This window comes from Balaenoptera borealis (assembly GCF_965194805.1).
Source record: "Balaenoptera borealis genome assembly, chromosome: 3".
Classification (NCBI taxonomy): domain Eukaryota; kingdom Metazoa; phylum Chordata; class Mammalia; order Artiodactyla; family Balaenopteridae; genus Balaenoptera; species Balaenoptera borealis.
This window is the reverse complement of record NC_138866.1, coordinates 39,196,517-39,222,250: the sequence shown is the minus strand read 5'-3', so window position 1 is coordinate 39,222,250 and position 25,734 is coordinate 39,196,517. Positions and strand designations below refer to the sequence as shown.

The following is a 25,734-nucleotide window of genomic DNA, read 5'->3' as shown; positions in this document are numbered from 1 at the left end:
ACAATATATTGTTTAGAGATCCGTACACGTGTGATAAAATATTTACAAGAGAATGAGAAACAAAGTAAGGTGGTCATTACCAAACTAATGGCAGAGGCAGGAGAATAGGTTAGAGGAGGAATTCAGAGATTTATGTGATGGGTGTTGGTCATGTTCTGGTTCCTATACAGGTAGAAGGTACATACGTGTTCGTATTCCTGCTATGCTTTTTACTCAGACATGTTATGTAAGTTTTCCTGTAATGCATATTACATAAAAAAAAATTTTTTAAAAGATCAGTATCAGGAAAGTTAAGTGAGTTGAACCTCATCTACAGACAGAAAGCCCTTGTGCTTTTTGGATATCTCTCCTAAAGAATAAGAATAGCATGACATGCAATCAGAGAAATAGTGAAAGGTACAAAATACTACTTGATAGCTAGCTCCTGAGAGAAGCTAGGAGATGGTGTGTACACACAAGACCAATTCAACCAAATAATCAATTAAGTATATATAAAGCCGATACAGTACTTTCTGCTAAGTACTGTGCTAGATTGTGGTGGTGCTGGGGAGATGTTTACAAGAGCTTCTCAAGAGAGGCTGCAGAAGACTGTTAGCGCTACAACGAGAGAGCCACACATTAAGCACCGTATTATGTGGGTACAGACTGTAAGAGAATTAGTCCAGTCTGCTTCTCAGTAAACCCTCTTTAGATCCTCTTTCCCCGTGAGGGTGGTTTGAGGTTAGGAATTTTTCCTCCTTAGCTGTAAAACTTGACTTCTGTCACTCTAGGATCACTTTAAAGGAGAGGGACAGTAAGGGTAATATCGATTTGTATAAGCTAGCCTCATGTTGACCTAAAATCCTTCTTGGGCTCACAGGCCACTTGAGATGTAAACTTCTTTACTGAAATTAAACACGTCCACCTTACTCCTCTAAGACAGCTGAGCTGCTAAAAGCAAATGCGACGACGCAGGCGCAGTAAACATCGCGCTGTCGTGGGCGGACCCGGCTGGAGGTGGAGCTGCCGGGACCGGATGTAACGTCACGGGGCCGGATATCACGGAGGGTGTGTGCGTCCTGTCGTACGGGGCGGGGCTCAGAGCCTGGTTTCCTCGGCTACCATCGGCTGCTGGACCGCGCGTGGCGTGCCAGCTTTGCAGCTATGGGGGCTCCTGCAGGTTTGCAGGCAGACTGTGAGGCGCTGCTCAGCCGCTTCCAGGAGATGGACAGCGTGCGCTTCGAGGACTTCACCGACCTCTGGAGGAGTATGAAGTTCGGGACCATCTTCTGGTGGGTGTTTCTTGTCCGCTACCCGCCTGCCTCCCCGCTCAGAGGCGGCGTGACGAGTTTCTTCCTTCCCCTTCGTTTCGCCGCACCTGGGAAGGGCTGAGAAGAGTGGCGGTCTCTGAACACTGCCTCCATCTCCCCTCAGCTCTCACCTGTACTTGGCCGCGCGCGCTTCCTCTGGGCGATTTCGTTGGCTTGGGTTCCTTCCATTTGCGGCCTCCTCCCTAATACGTATAGCTCTACTTGGCCGCCCTTCTAAACTCTTCTACCTCCACTGCTTCACCCGGACCTAGGTCACCATCCTTTGCCCTCCTCTAGTCTCGTTTTCTTAGAACTCCATGTTTAAAAACAAACACACAAGCAAAGACAAAACCCTGCATGATTGAATTCATTTTTCACACAACCGCCGAAGTTCTAAAGTGCAAATTTGCTCACGTCACATCCTTGCTTCCCACCCTTCAGTGGTTTCCATTGCCTTTGGGGTGCAGCTCAAATTCCCTAACATGGCTGGCAAGACCTTTCGTGACTGGCCTCTGCCCATCGCTGCACCTTCATCTACCAGTCACTCCACGCACTCGCTTTCTTGCTGCAGCGTCTGCACGCGGCCCTCTACAGGCGTTTCCTCAGCCTAGACCTCTACCCGCAGCTCCCTTTGCCGAACTACCTTATTCTTCACTCAGGTTTAAGCTCACATGACAGTTCCTCAGGGAAGGCTTCCTTTCTTTGCCCTTCTAGACTAAATAAGGTGTTCATGCTCTCTTTCTTCTGTAGCACTTTGTGCTTATTTTATCTCTTGACTTAACCACATTTTATTATACGTGTGTAGTTCAGAAGGCAGTATAGTGTAGTGGTTAAGAGCATAGATTATGGAGTCCAACTGCCTGAATTTGATCAGAGTCTACTAACTGTGATTATATGGTAAGTGCACTCTAAGTGCTCAATAAATATTCACTGTTATTATTTTTAAATTTACCTTCCACTGGATTGAGCTCTGTGAGAACAGTGACTGGATGAATCTGGTATTCCATTAGCGTAATGCTTACAATATTGAAAAGGCTAAATAATTGACTGAATGAATGAGTCCTTGTGATTAAAACTCTGTGTTTTGCTGAATAAAATGTAAACGTTCTCTCTTTTCTCTTAGTTGATGTAAAATAACTACCTGTGTAGTTTGTACATTGTAGGGGATGGAGAATGGAGAACCGTTTGTTGTACAGTTAATGAAAGGAGAGGAACTAATTTTTTTTAATGGTAGTAAATGTAATGCATTTATAGCTGTATTTAATCCGTAGAACAACTCTGAGATCAGTAATTATCCTTGTTTTATAGATGAGGAAATTGAGGTTTAAGGAGGTTAAGTAATTTCTCCATGATCACGCAACTAGGTGGTAGAGTAGATATTGAAACCAGTATGTCTTACTGTTTCTGAAACCCATGATCTTTCACTGAATCCCTCTTGGGAAAAGTGGTAGTTTAGAAAAAATTTTCTGGGGTTACCCCAATTCTTTCTTTCTTTTTTTTTTTTTTAATTAATTAATTTATTTATTTTTGGCTGCGTTGGGTCTTCATTACTATGTGCGGGCTTTAGTTGCGGTGAGCGGGGGCTAATCTTTGTTGTGGTGCGCGGTCTTCTCATTGCGTTGGCTTCTCTTGTTGCGGAGCATGGGCTATAGGCGCGGGGGCTTCAGTAGTTGTGGCACGTGGGCTCAGTAGTTGTGGCTCGTGGGCTCTAGAGCGCAGGCTCAGTAGTTGTGGTGCACGGGCCTAGTTGCTCCGCGGCATGTGGGATCTTCCCGGACCAGGGATCGAACCCGTGTCCCCTGCATTGTCAGGCGGATTCTTAACCACTACGCCACCAGGGAAACCCCCTACCATGGTTATTTTATATATTAAATATTTTAAATTATTAACCGGTGATAATTTATAACCCCACTCATTTTGCTCCCAATTCAGCAATAAATTTGATGCTTTAGGAAGATGCAACATGTTTACCTAGTGTCTCAGTGTAAGAAGCACAGCAGAAAATTAGGTCTTTGTGCTTAAATCATGAAAGGATCAGATGTGGAATGCCCATCCACTTTCTAGCAGCTGCTATTTAAACAAGTATATATCTCTTCTGTTATTTTTTTTCACAGCCATAATATATTTTCTCTTTGTTTTCTAGTGGTAGAATGAGAAATTTAGAAAAGAACACGTTTACAAAGGAAGCTTTGGCTTTGGCTTGGCGATACTTTTTACCTCCATACACCTTCCAAATCAGAGTTTGTGCTTTGTATCTGCTATATGGATTATATAACACCCAGCTGTGTCAACCAAAACAAAAGGTAATATTCGGTGAGTTGTTTTCTTCCAGCAGAAATATGAAACAGGTACAATATTTTCACAACCAACTGATTTAAATAGAAATGCCAGTGCTTCAAAATTATAATACATTTGTGAAAAAAGATTTACATTTACTAACAACTTTTTTATTCCTCTTGTTTGCAGATTAGAGTTGCCGTGAAGGATTGGGATGAAATTTTAAAATTTCAGCAAGATTTGATAAATGCACAACATTTTGATGCAGCTTATATTTTTAGGAAGCTACGACTAGACAGAGCATTTCACTTTACAGCAATGCCTACATTGGTATGTTATCTAAAATAGATTGTTTCTCAGAATGAGAAATTATGCTTTATTGTCCGTAAAGTACCTAAGTCTCCAGAAAGTAGAAAGACTATTATATAGTTTCCAATACTCGAAGAAGGGCTTCTTAAAATAGGAAACAGTGTTGGGGATTCCTGGCAGTCCATTGGTTAGGACCCCGCACTCTCACTGCCGAGGGCTCGAGTTCAATCCCTGGTCGGTGAACTAAAATCCCACAAGTTGCATTATTTCAAAAGTCTAACAGTCTTTGAAATATGGATTATTTAATAAATATATACTTAGAGCTGCTTTTTTTTTTCATCCATGTTTACTGATAGACAGTTTTTGCTGCTGGCTTACTTATTTCAGTACTTAAAATATATCTTTTAAAAGACATCTATTTTAAAGACATTCATTATTATTTAGCTGTCATACAGAATGAAGAAAAAAAATCAACGAGCTGAAGTTACTGAAGACTTTAAGGACCCAAATGATCATGTAATGAAACTTATCACTTCTGATGTATTAGAGGTAAATTTGTTCTTATGTTCTTGAATTTTTTAAAAAAATTGTTTTATTAACTACATATTGAGGTTATACCTTCATCTAATGGATACTGAAAATTTTTCTAATGCTTTTAACCAATCCTAGAATGCTATTACCGTCTCTAAAGTGTCCTAAATATATCCTAATTACATCCTAAATATATCAAAATTTCTGGAATAAATCTTGAAACACAGAAACAGAAAGATGTAGAAGACTTGTCTTGGACTAAGGATATTTAGATTCAAATACTGAAACCACCATTTGTATTTGACTTTAGATAGGTCCTAAAACAAGAATTTAGTGACATTATTTTTTTAACAATATGTGTTCATTTCCTAAGTTCCTTTTTACAATGCTTGTGTAAAACACCACCACTGAAAACAGTGAAGCTATTTTGATGAAACGAAAATTTGAAGTCAAGAATAATGGATAAGGGGTACGGTCTTAAAACAGCTTTTCCATCTGATATATTTTGGTATTTTATTTGAGTTGTGCAATGTTGAGAAAAATCTTCTTTTGCATTGATAAGTAGTGATACAGAGTTTTACTTGAGTGGAAATGTTGCCCTGAGGTTAAAACAAAACCTCACTAAAGGGCTGCAGCCTTCTAATCAGTGATCCATTCTCTCTTCAAAAGAACGGATTCATACGTACACAGAGAGTGTGCAGAGTGAGCACGAGCAGGTGGGGGCCTTAGTCATGTGTTTTTCATTTCTTTGAGCCTTAGTTTCCCCCTCTTTAATATTAGAATTGCAACCCTTATTTCATCCAGTTGTAAGAATCGAGACCAACCTGTACCTGAAGAGTGCTGAGTGTGGCCTATAGCACATAGTAGACTCTTCTAAGTAAATGTTACTGCTTTTCCCCCGAACCCTGTTCAGTCTTTTCCTATATCAGGAATGAAAGAGGGACCAGATCTTTGATTTGCTCAAATGTTTCTCTGTGTTCTGGGTGCTGCCATGTTCTAATAACTTTAGCTGTTAGGTTGCATCTATGATTTTCTAATTCAGATAGCAAATTGATTTTTGAAAGTGCTCTGGGTCTGCTCTGTATACTGACTTTATTTTTGAGCAAGAATTGCTAATCTGGGGTCCATGGATGGCCTTGAAAGTTTCATGGATCCCTTTCCCCCCTAAATTGTATTGAAAATTATTATACATATGGACGCTTGGTTAGGGTGAGGTACTCTATCCTCAGATTCACAAAGGTATTCATGTCCCCCAAAATGTTAAGAATTACTCAGTTAGAGGGAAATTGTTTGCTAAATATCTAAAGACTTGGTATAGTGCAGGAGCTCTACAAGATGTTTTGTGTATATTATTTTACTCCTTAACAACATCCCTGCAAACTAGGTGTTTTAAACAATTTAAAATTTTTTGTTAATTTTTTTTAAAGTAGGTGTTTTTATCTCTGATTTAAAGTTGAGGAAACTGAGGCACAGAGACTTTAAGTTAGGAAGTGATGGAGCTAAGGTTCTGTATGGCTGCAGTGCCTATTTGTTGGATAGCAAAGGCCTTGTCTGAGCTGGGACTGGGGTTGGAAATATATCATTTGCAGACATCTTGTGAAGTATAACAAGAATTAGGATCTTTGCCCTCTAGCAATTGAGCAAGAAAGAGGTGGGAGAAGATTATGTAGAAAAATAAATGTGAGAAAAGAACTTTGTATAATAGAGGGAATTTGTATTTTGTCTTTTTGGCAGAGGGGAATCATTTAGAAGTTTTAGAGATTGGAGAGGCTTAGAGTGTATATTTAGGTTTGGGGTAAGGAGCCAGTTAGAAGGAGGGTTTGTGTAGAAGAGAAGCAGCACAGTCCCTGCTGTGAGGTGGTGGGTCTGTGACCAAGGCCTGGTGGAGAGATTAGCCTTGAGCAGGAGAAGGCACTTCTTCCTTTGAAACCTTAGGGAAGGAGGTGAAAATGGATTCCTATAATTGGTTGTGAAGAAGAGAAGCAGAAGGCAAACAGACCCGATAGCCTGAACTTTAAGAGGCCTCCTGCCAGAACCAAGAATTGAGAAAGTTTGGAATAGCCGTCACGGAGAGTGAAAGATGTTGGGATACCAGAAAGGATTTGCCAAGAAGTACTGATGTGAATTATAAAGAGAGAGGCAGAGAATGTTCTATAACAGTAAGATGTTGTTCTTATCAGTATTCTCCAAATGAAAGAAAGATGATTTGAACCCAGTTGGTTGTAATTTTTGATTGTTGACTAATTTAGTGGTAGAATGTTCATTTTTTTCAACATACATTGCTAAACTTTTTTTTTTTTCATTTTAAGCTCTTTTACTACAATGTGTTGAATTAAAGATTCCTCTGTTAAATAAATTGTATATGTCAGCAAGCTGGTATGGGAGATTTTAGAGAACAGAGCTGGGGTGATGCACAAAGCCATATTCTTTTAGGGTGATTTGAGAGGAGGGTCAGAAGGGCCAGGCTATGAAATGCCTATTCCTAGAAACTTCTAGGAATGGAGTAGTCTGTGTGAAGTCATCCTGACTTTATCTGGCATCTTTATCTTTGGTAGCCTTTTCCTTCAATACCTGTGTTGGCTTTATTTGTCCTGTCCTAGCATAGCCCATGACCCATTTTCACTGATAATCCCTAAATTTAATACTTTTCTATTTTCCTTCTACTGCTTACAAATGCTGTTAAGTCTTCATGTCAGCATACTTGAATTCTGGTCATGATTCTGCCACTCATTAGTTCTCTTTTGTGGTTAAGGAGGTATAATAAAACAAGAGAATAGGATGTTGAATCAAATTATCTGATTTTTTTTAAAAATTGAGGTATAATTGATATAACATTATATTAGTTTCAGGTGTATAACATAATGATTTGATATTTGTATATATTGCCAAATGATGACCACAGTAAATCTAGTTAACATCCGTCACCATACATAATTACAATTTTTTTGAGGCATCTGCCTTCTAATTCCAACTCTGCTACTTAAATATGACCTTTAGCAAATCATTTCACTTTTGAATCTGTTTCTTCATTTATATTTACAATTATAATAATGGCATTACATGTTGAGTATTCACCATGTGCCAGGAACTATGCTGAATGTTTTTTGTATGTTATCTCACCAATCATCATAATAACCCTGCAGAGGAGATAGTATTTTCCCAGTTTTAAAAACAAGGAAACTGAGGGACTTCCCTGGCAGTCCAGTGGTTAAGACTCTGCACTTCCACTGCATGGGGTGTGAGTTCGATCCCTGGTCGGGGAACTAGGATCCCACATGCTGCGTGGCATGGCCAAAAGAATAAATAAATAAATAAAAATAAAAACAAGGAAACTGAGGATCAAGAAGTTGAATAATTTGCATAAAGTAAGACACAGACACTGGATTTGAATGTCCAGGTGTGTAAAGCTCCAAAGACCATACACTGTCTTTTATTTCTTAATCCTTTAATTTTGTATAGTGCTTTACATCATATAGAATACTTCCACTTGTATAAGCTCACTTAATAGTTTTGTAGTGCATTAGGCGTCTTTACTTCATTTTGTACAAATGTGGAACGTGATTCTTAGACGGAGGGATTTGCTCAGGGTCACAATCTAGCAAGTGACGGAATTCAGGCTCAAAACCAGGTCCAGCTAGTGGTCTTTGCCCTGTATTGTAGTGCATGTAAAATAATGGGAATATAGCACATTGTACCGTGTAAAAAGTTAGGGGCTTCCCATGTCTGGACGCTCTTCCCTCTTGAAGATCCTGCGTATGTGAGCACTCACCACTCCTGAGCAGTTTTGAATTCCTTGAACAGATATCGATCGAGTCCGTCAAAATCTCCTAGAAATGCATTGAGTAGCCTATCTTGGGGATGACTCAGAGGTTGTAGTGACCATCTGTGATGAATAGTTCTCTGCTGGTCTCTGAGCCAAGTTCCAGTGCTGGTTTTATGTGATTCTTAAGTCCGCCTGCCGTATTTATGCTCCCGTTCTCTTTACCCTGTATACCTGCCCATTTGTCTGGGGTTTTCTGGGGGAGTAAGGTCTAATAAATGATGCCTTAAATGGTGTCATAAATAACTATTTCATTTAATCTTGAATCTTATCACTGAGGTAATGAGGAAGCTTATGGGGACAGGCACAGAGCTTTGAGATTTGTGAATGTCAGCCCATCTCTGTGGAGGATTGGGAGAGAGTCGTTAGATAGGAATTTCCGGCCGAGCATAAAGAACTGTGTAAATATCCTTCATGTGACAATATGAAATCAAAATGTGATATTAGTTATCAGGAGTAATACTTAAAGGTATGCTATACTATAAATAATTTTTGTTACATCCAGGAATGCAATCTTATGTTAACTAATCTCTCCCCATCGTTTCTGCATACAGTGTGTATTACGTAATGTTTGTTAAGTTGAACTCAATGATTCCATACTTCTGGAAAGCAGACTCTTCATTAATAATGTTGTACTAGTTTGCATAATTATATCATTTTCAATGTACTGTAGTATGTTATTCCTTCTCAACTCTGTCACTTTGGAAGGTGATTTTATTTTGTTCTGATTTTGCCTTTAAGTTTCTCCTTGAAAATTGAATTAAAGGACTCATCGTTTCACTTTTAGGAAATGCTGAATGTTCATGACCATTATCAGAGAATGAAACATATAATTTCAGCTGATAGATCCAATCCAGACAAAGCCCTCAGCTTGATAAAGGATGATTTTTTTGACAATATCAAGAACATAGTTTTGGAGCATCAGCAATGGCACAAAGACAGAAAGGTTTGTAACTGTTTGATATGTCACCTCTGCATTTGCATCATATGTGACTGGCTAGACATGGGTGAGGATGTTGAGAGGCAGCCTTGCTTAGTGGCTACCTCCTGTGAAGCTAAGATCTGGAGTGCTTTACTTTTTTAGTATCAGCTTTGTCAGTTATTAGCCATGTGATCTTATTTAATCTTACAAATGGATTTTATATGTAATTATATAGCATATTATTAAATAATTATAATTAATACTTGTAATTATATAATATATAGCTAAATAATATCCATTCTACACACACACACACGTACGCTATGTAGTATACATAATTATAGAGGAATAAATAGTCTTGGTGTACCATGGATTTATTACAATCTTTATAATTTAGCATTCTCCAGAGGTTACACATTGGCAGTCTTTGGGCCAAATCCTGCACATACTTTTTTTTTTCTTTGCATAGCATTGTTCCTAATATTTAAAAAATTTGAATCAATTACCAACATTTAAATATTTATGGACTTAACTTAAAATTCCAGACATCCAACTTCTGTTAAAAGTGAGAGGTTTGGTAGCACTGGTCCTACTTTGCTGCATGGCAGTGGACAGCTAGACTTGAGTGATGGCTTCTCCCATTGTGACAGAGCATGTGCTTTCTGTTTCTCACGTGCTCTACCTGCCTTCCTTTATCCATTTACAAATCGCATCAACACAAGTCTTCCATTTAGTTTTCTGATTCAAATACTGATGCTAGAACTGCCCATATTCCATATTAGCCTTTTCAGCTAGAGAAACTTTTTTACTCCGGAAACCTGAAGACCAGCCTTGCTAAATTTACTTTTGAAACCACCGCTCCATCTAATTTTACTAAATACTTCTAGGAAAAAATAAGTAATTTCTGATTACTTACTATATGTTTGATAATGTGTTAGTGTTTTCACAAATGCTAGATAGGCATTATTATCTTATATAGCATTTTTCAGAGAGATTTGTTGCTACTTTTTGGATTATATAAAGGGAGATGGCTCAAAACTCAATTTTAGAAAAGATAAACAAGGAAAGTGATGAGATAACAGCCTTGGGAAGAAGGAAATAATTTGCTTCCTCTGCAGACATTTATTTTAATGAGAGCACATTTTAGAATGTTTGAATACTTTAAGTGCTACAAATGGGTTGCACAAATGACCTAGGCACTTAACGTAAACGTCTATTGTAGCACTGTCTTTTAACAACTCTCTTTAATGAGCATTACTAAGACCTTTGAAAACCTGAAGGAAAGGAGAATAAACCAGTTTTCTCACTACCACATAAAGTGCATGTCATCTTTCATTAGTTAGGAGGATTTAGGTATTTTCTTGATGAATTTTGTAACTCTTCTTTAACCTAACCATGATCTTAATGTCAGGTGGTGAACCATGTTTTGATACTGTGAAATATTCTTTTAGTTTTTTAGTAATTAAAGTAAATGATTTGCATTGTTCTGAAATTGACTTTCAGTTAATTTTTAGTTGGTTTGAATTGTAAATGTGTAAATATAACTTTTTTGATCTTTCAGAATCTATCCTTAAAATCAACAGCTAAAGATGGAGAAGAAAGGAGTGAAGGAAACTCACAACAATCAGAGGTCAGAAAAATTCACTATATGATTGCTTATGGGGCAATAGTTTGGTTAGCTTCTTTTCATTTTATGTGTGGCTGTGATTCTGTATATTAACCGTAATGTCCCATTGTCAGTATTCTAATACATATCTCAGAAAATTCTGTAACATGGGTTCTGTGAAGGGCTAGCCTGTTCTCTGCTGGAAACCTTGTGAAAGACCACATCAGTTATAGATTGGGAGTGGGATGTTCACAGTTTTCAGCAGGGAGAGGGAAGGATGGTGGTGGAAGGTGTCCTCAGTCCTGACAGGGGCAGAGTAAGGCTTTTGTAATACTCTGTCTTTTCAGCCTTTCAGCCAGTGTGGAGCACAAGCTACTATTTACTGCTTTCTGTCTCCAGAGTTTTCATCCATCTTAGTGGATAAGGCAAGGAGCCATCTTTGGGCATAGGAAGATGAGGGAATGGCCTGGTCACCAGGAATTTCATTCATATCCTCCTTAAATCCTGAATGAAAACAATCCACAGCCATGGGGATGTTTTCATGGCACCTGTTAGAAAGTAGTGCATGTTTATATGCCTTTACTTAATATATGTCCAATAAATGTTAGTTCCTTTTACCCTACCTTCTGTCTCAAATCTTATTTCTGATAAAAAAAATACTTGGGAATTCATAATTTCGCTCCATGTTTGTGTGTTTTAACTTTTTCCCTTTCCTGTTTATTTTTACTTCCAGAGAAGTGAAAGGGCAGAATCATTAGCGAAAATAAAATCAAAGGCCTTTTCAGTTTTTGTTCAGGTAAGTTATTTCTTAAATAAGGTAATTTAGAAATTTATGTGATGCTTTTTTAGTCACATTTTAATTTTTTCATCAAAGTAACACTTGTGCATAGTTTTAACTGACAATACTGTAAAGTTTATATAACCCAGCAGTCTCCTGCTCTACCACTTCCTGCCCCTGTACTTCTGATCTCAAGAGGCAACCATCTTCGCCTTTTTCTCTTTTATTTCTTCTGGTATTTACCTGGAATTTTGATGCCATTGTTCTTTACTGTCTTCCAGCTTCTAGTATTCCTGATCATGGAAGGTTTTAGGATTTTCTCTTTATCCCTGGAGCTCTGGAGTTTCATGATAATGTACCTTGGTGTAGGTCTCTTTTCCATCATTGTCCTTGGCTCGCATGGTGGACATCCTTTTGATCCGATAGCCTTCAGTTCTGGGGGATTTTTGTATTGTTTCTTTGATCGAATTCTTTGCTGCATTTTTGCTCTTTTTATTTTCGTATTTTTCTTTTCTGTTTTTATCTATTTTCAGAGAGATTTCTTAAACTTTATCTTCTGAACCATTATATTGAATTTTTATTATTTCTGCTGACATTTTTTGATTACTAAGATTTTTTTTCTTGTTCTCTGAATCTTTTCTTACTTAAAAAATGTATTCCTTATCTTTTTGTTTTTCTGGATGCAATATGCTTATCTGCTTGAGGATGTTAATTAGTTTTTTGAAGTTTCCTCCTTTTTCCCCAGAGTTTTTATTTTTGTTTATTCCGTTCTCTGTCATTCATTTTGTTGGCTTTTTTCAAACGTTTGAAGATCCTCAGATCATTAAGAGTGGTCATGTGGAGATAACAGCTTTTTAGCCTCCATGCTTTTCTTGGATGTAGTCATTTTTACCAGAGAGCAGGCTTCCATTCCCTTGCCTGGGGGAGGAAAGTGGTAAATAAGCCCAGCTGCCAATGTTTTGGGCGCCTACAGAGACTCTGCCAGCAGGCTCATCGTTCCTTCTGGAGGCTTCACTCAACCCGCCTATTTCTAGTAAGAGGCTTTATCCCCTTCCTTAGCTATACTGGTTTCCTCAAGCCTTCAGCTTCTCTGATTTAGCCTCTCCAGAGAGCAAACCTCCTGTTTTCTACAGGAAGAGGTCAGTTGTTCAACTTTGAGGCTGCTAAATGGGATAATATTCCCTATGTAGATTTTTCATATATCTACCCATTTTTTTAGTCCCACTTCTGATGACCCCAAATTCCTGATCCATTTGGACCAGCTTTCCTTGTAGTAACTTCCTCAATACAGGCAATTAGGTTTCAGCTTTCTTCATTCTAAGTCAGCCATCACTTTTACACTTCAAAATTTTGTTGTTTTGTTTACAGCTTCATTGTTCCCTATTATCTCCATTTTGTGAGTTTATTCATTTTTATTCCTTTCCTTTCATTTTAGTGGGGTTTCAGGAAGGAGCACCAATAAACTCATATTTTTTTCTGTTTTTTTTTTTTATGAATCTAAAAATGACTTTATTCTGTGGGAAACTACTATCATTCTCTGGTTGTAGAAATAAAAAGGAATAAATGAAAAAATTAGAAGTGACTATAGATTAGTTAAATGTTATATATTTGCGGTACTACAGTAAACTGAGTACAAAATATTGTTGAATGAAAGCATCAAGGACAATAAATTAATTATTCCAAATTCTTTTAAACCAGAACTATTTCCATATTATATAGGCTAATTGTTGTTTAATGTATTTCTTAAGACATTATGAAATACTTTAAAAAATTATTAAACAATTAAATTATAATCCCCATAAATTGTTATAAGAGGGTGTTATTGCATAGTTGTAGTTTTTTTAATTATTGAGGTATAATTAACATACAGTGCATGGTAGCTTTTAAACTGTTGTTAATACCTGCACCACATATATGACATTCACTGAAAACTCCTGTAGTCAGGGCTCTGCTTAAGCAAATAAGGGAATTTATTGACTGATGTAACTAAAAAGTCCTTGGACTGTCCCTCCGTTTCTCACCTCTTATGTTGCTTTCATCGCCTTCAAGTGCAATTCGTGACAGCTCCAGCCTTGCATATTCCCAGCTTTAGGTTCAGTGGAAAGAGAGAATTTTCCTTTCTAATAGTTAAACAAAATTCTAAAATTGAGTTATATCAGCTATGACACAGATCACACACCCACCCCTGAACAAATCATGGTGGCCCTGGGAATGTGAAACTCATTTTGACTAGATCGGGGCCACATGGCCATACGTAGAGCCAGGCATAAAGTAGTTCCACTTGAAATACATGGTGCTAACTAAGGAAAATAAAATGTTAGAAGAAAAGGAGAATAGGTTATCAGGCGGTAAAATGGCGGTACTTGTCCTTTACACCTCCATTTCCCAGCCATGCAACTGCAACAGTTTAACCCAACGAGGATATTTTAACCCTGTTTGAGCAGATGAGGATGACAACTGCAGGGAACTCTTCCTGTTGTAAAGCTAAAAGAGTATATACAGGTAACAGGTATTAACCAAGCGAGTATCATGGTACTTTATGACAAGTATTTCTGTGAATCTTTCCTCATCTTTGATTGTCTGTTTTGTTGTTCCCTAAATCACCTGTCAGTTGGGTTCATTTTGCGATTCATTGTAATTAATTGGATTTGCATCTATTTAGGCATCCAAGTCAAGAAGGCATCGTCAGATCAAACTTGATTCGTCTGACTCTGATTCTGCATCTAGTCAAGGACAAACCAAAGCAACTAGGAAAAGAAGAAACAAAGAGACATTGAAACCAGCAGGAAGGAAGATGTCTTCCAGAAACAGAGGTAACTTTTTGAGACTTAAAAAGGGAAAACAGGTCTTATTTACAACCTCCTCTCACCATGTTGTCTTTATTAAAAAGGATTACTTGTTTAAAAACCTTGTGAGATTTAATATTAAAAATAAATTATCTTAGATTCTTGGAATCTTACTACTGAAAGGGACTCTAGGAGTCATCAAATTCATCATTTCATAGATGATAAAATTTAGGCCCATACAGATTAAATAAGTTGTTCAAAGTGATATAGTTAGATAGTTATAGAATCAATCCAGAATTATCCAGAGCATACTTTATTAGTAATTTTTGTGTGTGAATCAAACTTATGTGTAGAATAAGGCATGATAAGTAATACATTCTATAAACCGTATTTTCCATTTGCTTCACTAGCTAAGCTGTACCTGCTTTTCTCTTGAAATAGTTTATCTATAAAATTACCTTTGGTATTTGGTTTTTTTAAAAAATGACTATATACTCAAAAAGTTTAATTTTTAAGCATTGCACAAATAGTATATGTTCACCATACATAAAGTTGGAATCTGATTAGCAGGCTCAGGGGGAAAAAAAGGAGCATTAGAAACATAGTGAATATTTAGTGCCTAATATAAGAAACACAGAGCCACTGTAGCAGTATATGAAGATATGTTATAGCCTTGTAACATATTTTTTTCCTATATTGAGGCAGCGGAGGGAGAATTAAAGTTAAGTACCTTTAATACAGTCCAGATATGATCAGTTCCGTAACTTAACACTTGAAGTGCATTGAGAATTCAGAGGAGGAGATACCACATTTGTTAAGGATAATCAAGAAATACTTCAGAAGGAGAATGTTTTTAGTTTTCTTTACAGAGCTAGCAGATATTGTGAAGAGAACTGTTAGACTAATCTCACTTATAAGTATTAATGAAAAAATTCTAAGTTTTATGTATCAAAAGAATCTCAGATACAAAACAACTTGACTGCGTACATTCATTCTGAGATGCAGGGATGGTGCAGTTAGGAATCTATCAATATAATTTGCCATATAAATAGGTTAAAGGGGAAAATGTGAATTCATTTTAATAGTTACCCAAGAACACATTTGATAAAATCCAGCATCCATTCTTGATTTTAAAAAATATCCTCCAGATGTAGGGAGTCAGCAAACTTTCTGTAAAGGGCCAGATAGTAAATGTTTTAGGTCCAAGTGGAACCTTCATACATTTCTGGTGGGAATACAGAAAGGTATAGTCACTCTGGAAAACTGGCAGTTTCTAATAAAGTTAAACATATACTTACCAAATAACACAGCAGTCCTACTCCTTGGTATTTACCCAAGAGAGATGAAAACTTATATTCACACAAAAATTTCTATGCAAAAGTTTATAGCAGTTTTATTCATAATTGTGAAAAATTGCAATCAGCCTAAATATCTTCAGCTGGTCATTGTATAACAAACCGTGGTGTAACCATCAGTGCGATACTACTCAGGAATAAGGCACTACTGATACATACATGTAACAACATGGATGAATCTCGGTGCACTGTGCTAAGTGACAGAAGTGAGACACAAGAAAGGCTATATACGATATGATTCCATTTATAAGACATTCTGGAAAAGGTGAATCTACAGAGACATAAAAAAGATCATTAGTTGCTAGGAACTGGGGGTGGAGGGAGGTGTTGACTGCAAAAGGGCACAAGGGAAATTTTTGGTGTGATGGAATTGTTCTATATTCAATATTTTGATTACAGTGGTGCTTGCACAACTATGCATTTATCCAAACTCCTAGCTCTGTACTGCATTAAAAATGGTAGTTATATATTAATTCATCCAAAGCCAAACCAAAACAGAGGACATGAGGAAAAGATTGATTAGTTTGATTATACTTAAAAAAGTAACTTCTGGTAGATTAGAATGTTTTTTCTAAGGTATCAAAGATACTTAGGTTTAGAAACCTGCACAAGCATTTCTTATTAATTATCAACCTTATTTCTTACAAGTGCAGCTGAGAGGTAAGTTGGTCAAGCTGCTTTCTTAAATGTCCGGAAAACAGTTTTTTTTATGCGGTTGGAAAGGAGGAGCCAAATGCAAGCTAGGAAAGAACTTAAATGAAAGTTCCTTTTCATCTGAAATGTTTGACACATGTAACTTATGAAATATCACTTCTTTCACTAGCCATAATTTTTTACTTAATGTAGTTACCGAAAACATTTTCATAAACTCTGAAATTAACTTTTAAGGATGGCTGAGGTTTGTTATTGAATTTACCTAGGTGTATTAGGGAGGGTTTAACCCATGAGAAAGAAAGTACACTAAAATATGATCTGAATTAGATCCTTAATTGTAACTCAACTATTCCAGCTAACCAGCTTTGTAGCTCCTCTGAAGCAGAGGTAATTTGTTTTTCTGCACCTTAATAAAGATTCAAGTGCTTACTAAAAAGTTTCTCTTTAATTAAAAGTTCATTTCCTCAAAGTAGAAAAGTATTTTTGATTTCATAGTTTTTTCAAAAATAGGTGTCTTATATTCCATAAAATGCAAAAGATCTTGTAAAACCATTTGCAGCACATAAGATAATGCTAAACTTTTTAATTTTAGGAGAGCTGTTATAAATTAGCAAGAAAAGGACCACCACCCTTTAGAAAAATGGGCTTAGGACATGAACAGGCAATTCATGAACAAAATGTGGTTACCATGCATATGAAGAGATATTTAATTTCATTAATAATGAAAGAAATGTAAATTAAAACATGATTTTCATGTAATTTGTTATATTGGCAAAGATTAAAGATAACTGGAATACCCATTGATAGTGAAAGTGTGAGGAGGTAAAATCTGAATTTAAGTGGGAGAGTGAATTAGCACATCCTTTTTAGAGAGCAATTTGAAATCATCTGTCAGTTGATTTTAATCAGTTTTAAATGTACATGCCTTCTAACTTAGCAATTCAGTTTCTAGGAATTTATCCTTTACAAGTGACAAAAACATACAGGACATTCATTGCAGGATTATTGACAAAGACTGTTAACAACTCAAATGTTTAACATTGAAAAAATGTTTAACATTGAAAAATCCATATAAAGGAATATTTTACAGTTATTAAAAAGCTGGAGAAAGTTCTATATATACTGATATGAAAATATGTCCAAAATATGTTGATACATTGCTTAGTGAAAATGTTTTTTTAAAGAAGAGTATGATTCATTTGTTAATAAATATATATGTAGACGCAAAACTACTATAATATAAAATAGATAAACCACAAGGTCCTGCTGTATAGCACAGGGAAATATATTCAGTATCTTGTAGTAAACTGTAACGGAAAAGAATCTGAAAAAGAACAATATGTGTGTATATATATGTATATGTATATATGTGTGTATGTATATATGTGTGAGTGTGTGTGTGTGTGTGTGTATATATATATATATATATATAAATAAACTGAATCACTTTGCTGTACACCATAACACTGTAAATCAACTATACTTCAATTAAAAAAATGTAGACAGAAGTACAATATATATCATTGAAGAAATCTAGAAGCATATAACAATGATTAATTCTCAGGGATGGGAAATTTCTAAGTCCATAAATTTCTGTGTTTGACTTTTATGTGATAACCATATGTTTTATAATCAGGAAAAATCCAAAGATTAAAAAACAAACAAATGTAACAATAATTCCTTAGACTAAGGCAAGTAGAGGGATTGGCATGAAAAGAGGCAAGGTAGTTGGAAGTATAGCGTGTGAGGGGCCCGTTTTGCCTAGAGCGTAAAGGATGTGTTGAAGAGTTACTGTCAACGTGGAAAGATATGTTGAGGATTATATTGTGACCAGGCCTTAAATGTGGAACCAAGAAGTTTGGACTTCATTCGGTAGGCAGAGAGGAGTCATGTGAGACTTCTGAGCAAGCAAATGGTATGACCAGTTTTCTTTGAAGAAAATCAATCTGGGAGTAGTATGGAAGGTAGGTGGGAACAAACTGAAAATAGGAACACTAAATAAAAGGCTGTTAAGGAGTAATGGGGATCTGGCCAGGTGGCTGTAGGAATTAGACAAGCAGATTAACAGGAAAGCCAATGGATATCTACAGGTAACCAAATATTTAGGCTGGTGGAGAGGGATGAGACAAGGATGCTTAATGCCTAAGCAACTGGGGGATGTTGTGACTTTAACAGAATAAGGATCACAGAATGAAAATTTCATTTGGGGGAAGAATTTGCCCCAATCTGCCTTTTTAGGCTCAATTTCTGTAACAGGTGTCTAGCACATAAATAGGTGCTCAAGTATATTGATAGGATTTACCCAAGTTTGTATTATTTAAGCTTCACCTATACCTGTTCACCATTCCTAGAACATAACATGCATGCTTCTGGAAGAACATCAGTAATAGTAACGGTGATACATGATGGTGAAGATGATAACAACTATTATTTATGTAATGCTTATTATCTGCCAAACTGTTTTCACACGTCCAAGGTCACCTAACTAAAATAGAGCTGAGACTTGAATGGCAGTCTGTTTGAATCCAAGTCTGAATCTTTAACTGCCATATTTGCTGTCTCTCAGGTAATTGGAAATGTGGATCTGGAGCTCCAGTTAGACACGCACTTAAGTAATTGTTGTGTTCTAGCTGCATGTCCTATAATTGTTGTATTAAGATTGAGCAATTGTCTATTACTTATCATTGCATTCCACATGATTAGCTTCGAGCAGAGTAAAACTATCGACCTGACAGCCTCTGAGGAATTAGCTGCGTGGATAACTGAGGTTAATTATTTAAATGTCAAAATTTACTTTTTAAACGGTTAATTATTCTGGTTGACATCTTTCTAAAACATACTACATTCTTCTCTGTATGTTTCTTGTTTTCTACAATGTGCGTTTATTATTTTTTACATGTATTTTATGCTCTCCTATTTTCTAGAACAATGTATCCTGAACATAATTTAGTTTGCTCTTTATGATTCAAGGTTATCATCATTAGCATGTTATTTTACTGGGTTTTGTAATATATTGATCCTCTCAAATAGCTTAAGTGTGTGGGGCAGTTGACCTTTATACTTACGGCTTTGTGCTGCAGGACTTCATCAGTTCTTATGTTTTTCTGTCACATTTGTTGTGGTAGGTGTCTTCATTCTGTTCTCAGTGTGCAGGCTTGTAGCAATTTTTTTCCCTTTTTGCTGCTTCTTAACTGTACTGGTTTTAAGAAATGGGTTTGCCATTATTCCTACATAAATAAATGTAATTTATTTTTGCTGCTTCTTAACTGTACTGGTTTTAAGAAACGGTTTTGCCATCATTCATAGATAAATAAATGTAATTAGGTTCTGGATAAAGGCCTGAGGAACATATCTGTGACTGAAGTTCATGAGCTTTTATGTAATATGTGGACTTTGAGATAAACATCCTGAAGTTCTGTGTTTACTTCTTGGTTCCTGGCTGCATGATAAGTGGGTGAAGCATTGTATTTTGTTTTTCAGAGCTTTTAGAGAACATTGATTTTCTTTTTTAAGCTTACTCATTTAATGTAGAAATAGATCTCAAAATGTAATTAATCATCATGTGACTAGATGAAGGTTTTTTTTTCACAGCGACAGTTTTTAACTCAGAAATCCTTCCCTTGACATTGTTGGATAGATTCTGTTAGGTTGTAAATGTGGATTTTAAAAAATCATTAATAGTTGATATGGATGGCCATGGTACAAGATTATACAGAACAATATTAGTAATTTGAGGTAGATTGTACTGATTATAATCTTGTGAACAACTGAAAAATTTTATAGGTTCAAAATCCACCCCCCTCCACTGCCAAAAATGTGATTAGATATGGAAATAGATTTCCTAAAAGATTATCTATCATCTTAAAAATCATGTAAAAAAATTATTGTATCTAATACTTAGGACTTGCAAGTAAAGGTAAAATTCTATTTTAATAACTTAATGGGAAATTGGTATTATTTTATTAAGTTTGAATTGTGATTAAAATGGGAGCTTATTGCTACAGTTTACTCAACTGCATCTAGAGCAATCTATTCATTCCATAAAATCTGCATCCCATTAAGATCCCAGAATACATGTGTTCAGAGCAGAAAGCTTAAACTCATCTTCATTTAATTTCTTGTCTCCTGTGCTGGCAGGTACTTATTAACATATATACTCTGTGAAATACTGTGTTATAAGATAGTTGAATCCATATTTGATGATTTATAGTTTATTGAGGCTCTAGTATATGGCAGGCACTTTTCTAAGTACTGGGGATACATCAACCTAAACAAACCAGAGTCTATCCTTGTGAAGTTTACATTTACTATGTATTATATATTAAGATATGAGGTGGTGTAAGTGTTGTGGAGAAGCATAAGGAACAAAGAGTGGCTGTGGGGGGCGGTTGCTACTGGGACAAGGAAGTTATGTGCTCAGTGAGACCTGATAGGACAACGGTGTTTGATAATTTGATTAGGATATTTCTTCAAGCAACAGAAAGTTGATGTAGAAAACCTCCAATGTTTTGGAAAATGGAAAGTTATTGGCAAATTATGACTAAGAGAAATATATCTTGTAGAGCATATGTGGTGATACAAGAAAGTGTGTCTGCATTCAAAAACAAGGCTATTACGTGGCCTCTTCAAGATCAAGAGGCTGTACATATGTGAAAAAGTACAAATTAAGAACCTGTGTTCATAGACAATCTGAACTGTGTTTCTGAAGTTTGTGCACATTTTCCTTCACTGTAATGTGATTTTACAGCTGTTTGTTAAAATAGTGAATAATTTAATGATCCTAAAAGTAACAGGTTTTGTGTGTGTGTGTGTGCTTGTATATGTGAGAATTGCCTTATTTTCAGGTTGTTTTATTTAATGATGGTTCCTTGGACAGCATTCTGGTGTTCAGCAACCAATATGGAATATTTGTCATTAAGTCCATATCAGTCTTTAAAAAAAAAAAACCAAGGCTATTAACTTTAGAATAACATTGGTGATTAATTAATAAAATTGAAGTAATACACATGATTATTCCCTGATGTCTGCAGATATAACCTATGCTGTGTGTGATAAAGATTGAATAATATATCTATGTTTGGCTAATTTTGTTTCTTCCCTTTTCCTCTATTTTCTTTACTTTAATGGAAGGATTAGAGACTGTTTTCAAAACATAGGTATAAATATATTATAAATTTATTAACACTTTTTAAAAAGATAGGTAGTTTTATATGCATATTTCTGTTTACCATTACAATTTTAGCTTTTAGTTTAAATATCTAATTTTTGTTATTATAATAATGTCATTATTTGTATAAAATTTTTTCTCAAAGATTAGCATTCTTTGTTTTCATATAAAATCATTTTTTCAACTATTTCCAGGTGACATGCAAAATGTACATAAGGAAGATAAATCTTTAAGTCTGAGTATGCCTGTAATTACAGAAGAGGAAGAGGAGAATGAAAGTTTTAGTGAAACAGGTACAGATGAAATTTTATCAAACTACTTGCAGAGCATCAAGGTTTAGAACCCTTGAAGAGCGTGATGGTTGGCTGTGTGTTCCTGTGATGCTTTAACTTTGGTACATTGGAGAATTTTAGCGTTAATCAGACCGTTAATCATGACACTTAAGAGTAAGTGATAATACAGTAAATGAATGGATATGGGGAGGCAGGGGTCAGTCCAGGTGAGAGGTGAAGGACAGGGAAAACATCGTTATTAGTAAGTGAATATCCATAATCGTGATGGTGTCTGAAGTGTATTTCTAACAAAGGGCAAAGGCCACAAAATGTGGATTTCTGGATATAACTTTTTAAAGATTTTATTGTTAAAAAATACTTAATTTCAAATTCTAGTAAATGTAAAATTTTCACCTATGAGATGATTGTAACTAAGTGGTAAATTGCACAACATGAATTAAAATAGCTATATCTTTTTGCGTTGCTGTGATCTTAATTTGCAGTATTTGTTAAACAATAGTTTAAATAATTATTATCTCTAGTAATAATTACAGTAATGTACAGAATAAGTTATACATAGCAGACTAGGCTTGATAATTGGTAATCCATCAATGATAATGAACATAATGTATATTAAGAATCTGCCTAATGACTTTTTTTTCATTTTGGCGCTATATTCATTCAGCAAGCATTTATTGAGTGCCTATTTTGTTTCAAGTGCTTAGGTAGGTATGGGAATATAAAGATATATCGTAGAAGAGTTTAAGAACCATTTTATTTTGATCACAGTGAGTGTAGATCTGAGCACAGTGAGTGGCTCATAGTGGACCTAAGTAACTACTGTTTAATGAATCAGATCAGTCTGTGCCCCAGAGGACCTTACAGTTTAGTGTGCAGAAAAACAACACAGTACCTTATAGTAAAGAGAAACAGGGTGCTATGGAAACATATAGAAGACAAAGACAATTAAAAGAGAGTATTTGTTCCTTCAGAAATCTGAGTTGCTTCTGTGATTTGCTTATGTCGGCATAAAATGGTCCTTTATAATCTTGTGAGTTTCAGACTGTAGTTGCTTTCTAGTTTTGTCTGGTAGCTTTTATTGTGAGTAAACAATCAAACACATGTATACCCTTATGGCTGCCTGACCAGTCCCATTCTAAAATCTATCAGCTTGTGAGTTTTAAAAATTTGGTTTTTATTAAATCATAATTACATAAGCACATAATTTAACAATTAACAGTTTTATAATACTCATTATAAGAAACCACAGACTTCTGACTCTGACTCCCATTTTTTATTCCCTAGAGACAACTCTTTCATAATTATTTTGGTATTGATCTCCATGTTTCTAAATAACATGTTTATATTGTCACTTATTCATGTTTCAGTTCTATGAATTATCTATCGAGGGAGGCAAGGATTTAGTTCTCCTTAATATATTCTTTTTTTTCTTATTTGAAGTATAGTTCACCTACATCACTATGTTAGTTCCAGGTGCACAACTTAGTGATATGATATTTCTATACATTACAAAAAGATCACCATGACAGGTCTAGTTATGTCTGTCACCGTACAAAGATGTTACAATATAATAATTTTATGTATTCTTTTTTTTTTGTTGTTGTTTTGTTTTTTTTTTTTTTTTTTTTTTTTTTTTTATTTATGGCTGTGTTGGGTCTTCGTTTCTGTGCGAGGGCTTTCTCTAGTTATGGCAAGTGGGGACCACTCTTCATCGCGGTGCGCCGGCCTCTCACTATCGTGGCCTCCTGCCGCGGAGCACAAGCTCCAGATGCGCAGGCTCAGTAATTGTGGCTCACGGGCCTAGTTGCTCCGTGGCATGTGGGATCTTCCCAGACCAGGGCTCGAACCCGTGTCCCCTGCATTGGCAGGCAGACTCTCAACCACTGCGCCACCAGGGAAGCCCTAATTTTATGTATTCTTAACCTCCCAATCCAAACACATGATACTTCTTATCACCCACCCTCTCAATATGGTTATTATTTTAGTTATATCAGTATTCAGCATTTTACAAAACATTATTAGCAGCAGGGCCATGTGATATATACTATGATTCTCCCTTAATCGAAACACTTATTGTTTGCCTTAAAGAGTTACTAATTTTTTTGCCTTATTAATTTGTTTCTTTATGTATTTATCACTAATTTACCCCCAAACTCTTCCTCAGTGTATAAATCTCCCCTTGAAACACTCGAGCACATTAGGCACTTTATCAGTGTCATCTTCTTAAAAGAAGTCTCCTCCAGGCCTCTGACTTGCTTTACTCTGGACATCATTCTCTTGGCCTGCTGCCGCTTCTTTCCAGGAATCTATTTTCTTTTTCCTCTTAATTTTTTCTTTGTCTTTTCTCATTCCTTTTCCTGTCACTCTCCTTTCAGTTTTCATTGGTGGGGAATATTCCTTTCTTTTACGTCTTCCATAATTTTCATGTTTTTGTGTCTTCTGTTATTTGCTTTGTTTTTAATGATCAGTAACTTGCAGGTTCACAGCTGTTTCTAGATGGACACTTACCTGAGTGTTGGTCATGGCATCTGCCATGGTAGCCAAAAAGATGTATGGTACTGCTGTTTTGGGTTACATTTTCAGGTTTAATTGGAAAGCAATTGAAATCTTAGTCACTTTCTCTTAGCACTGGCCCAGATACCTTTCAGATCTGGCATACTGGGCCCATGCTAACTATAGGGAGGGCATACCCATATGAAACAACCTCAGAGTAGCTTATTATCAAGTAGCATTTAGGATGATTAGGATCTCCAGTAGTAAGTTTACAACTGCATTATCATTTTGAAGGATAAAAATCATGTATATGTCAGGTTTAAGATTTCTTGTATCTTTGCTGTGAAGGCATTCTTACTATTATGCCAACCTATATAGTTTAATTGTGTGTTATCAATTAAGTATTATATTCTTTAGACCTGACAGGCTTCTTAATTTTTTGTCTTTAGAGTTCACTGCACCCAAGAGGAGAAGAAAACACAGAACAAAGAGCCTGGTGTAGAGTACTTAATTTTGAGCTTTCTGACAGAAGAAAAGATTCATATTTTGTGTATTGAACAGGAAGACTGCCAATATTAAAAATAATTCTTCTGGGAAGCTGTAGGTATTTCTTTGAAATGTCAATAATTTCATATAGTTCTAGAATAAAAGTACAAAAAAATTAGAGTATTATTCTAAAATTTAATTTTAACATCTTTTGTGAAATATGCATAAATGATAAAATTTGGATTTAGAATGTAATAGAAATAATTCTGTTATTTGCAGATTATTGCTATTTCCTACCACTTTTTTGTGCTATTATACTATCTTAGTACAGTTCTGGAAGTGTTAACTATTCTATTTAAAATCTTTTTTCTTGAAATATTAATGTTTATTATATGTAAATGGCTAATTATATCTAGTTTGGTAATGTTTGTTTATGATGTATATTAACTATTTTATATATTACGTTGTTAAGTGCAATAAAGTTTTTGCCTTGTTTGCTTTATTTTTTTAATATTTGAAACTTATATGGTCAGTAACTTATGTGATTGATAACTTAGGAAGCTCAGTTTCTACTTCTGTAATCAATTAAGTATTCTTTTGTGCTTGTTTTAAAGCTCTCTTTGGCCTAACATGTCTGTATGTATACATGTATGTTTGTGTAGGTATAGATATATGTATGTATTTGTCCATTTATACATACAATATGATTACTCAATACATTGTTTAGGTACAACATTTAAATACTGATTATTTCTAATAAAACCTTTAAGAGTAGTAATATAAATTTCAGAATGTGTCTGGTACAGAAAGTTGGTACTTAAAGAAAAAAAATTCTATAGCTTCATGACTGTGCCTCTCTGTTAATTTCTCATTTGAGAGATTTAAACGGAGATTGCTTTAGCCATGGTGTTTGAATTGCTGCCGATAGCAGACCATCTCACATCATGTGGCTGGCTCAGCCTGTCTTA

At 35.7% G+C, this 25,734-nt stretch overlaps 1 protein-coding gene and 1 long non-coding RNA gene across 2 annotated transcripts in view; one reads left to right on the top strand and one right to left on the bottom strand.

The window, feature by feature from the left end:
- The window catches only part of LOC309626206, a 1,050,100-nt gene that overhangs the window by 222,442 nt on the left and 801,924 nt on the right, over window positions 1–25,734 (bottom strand). The window lies entirely within an intron of this gene.
- SNAPC1 (small nuclear RNA activating complex polypeptide 1) lies at window positions 1,069–25,268 on the top strand. The gene is made up of 10 exons (XM_082386662.1): window positions 1,069–1,271; window positions 3,433–3,592; window positions 3,756–3,896; window positions 4,320–4,424; window positions 9,014–9,172; window positions 10,710–10,778; window positions 11,488–11,550; window positions 14,195–14,345; window positions 21,689–21,787; window positions 24,730–25,268. The coding sequence occupies exons 1-10, from the start codon at window positions 1,144–1,146 to the stop codon at window positions 24,780–24,782; spliced, it is 1,128 nt and encodes a 375-aa protein (XP_082242788.1). The 5' UTR covers window positions 1,069–1,143; the 3' UTR covers window positions 24,783–25,268.

Bases quoted from the DNA above. Each gene is read 5' to 3' on its own strand.
- SNAPC1 (XM_082386662.1), top strand. From the start codon at position 1,144: ATGGGGGCTCCTGCAGGTTTGCAGGCAGACTGTGAGGCGCTGCTCAGC. The intron at 4,425-9,013 runs GTAAATTTGTTC...TTTCACTTTTAG, and splicing joins TCACTTCTGATGTATTAGAG to GAAATGCTGAATGTTCATGA. The intron at 21,788-24,729 runs GTACAGATGAAA...TTTTGTCTTTAG, and splicing joins TGAAAGTTTTAGTGAAACAG to AGTTCACTGCACCCAAGAGG.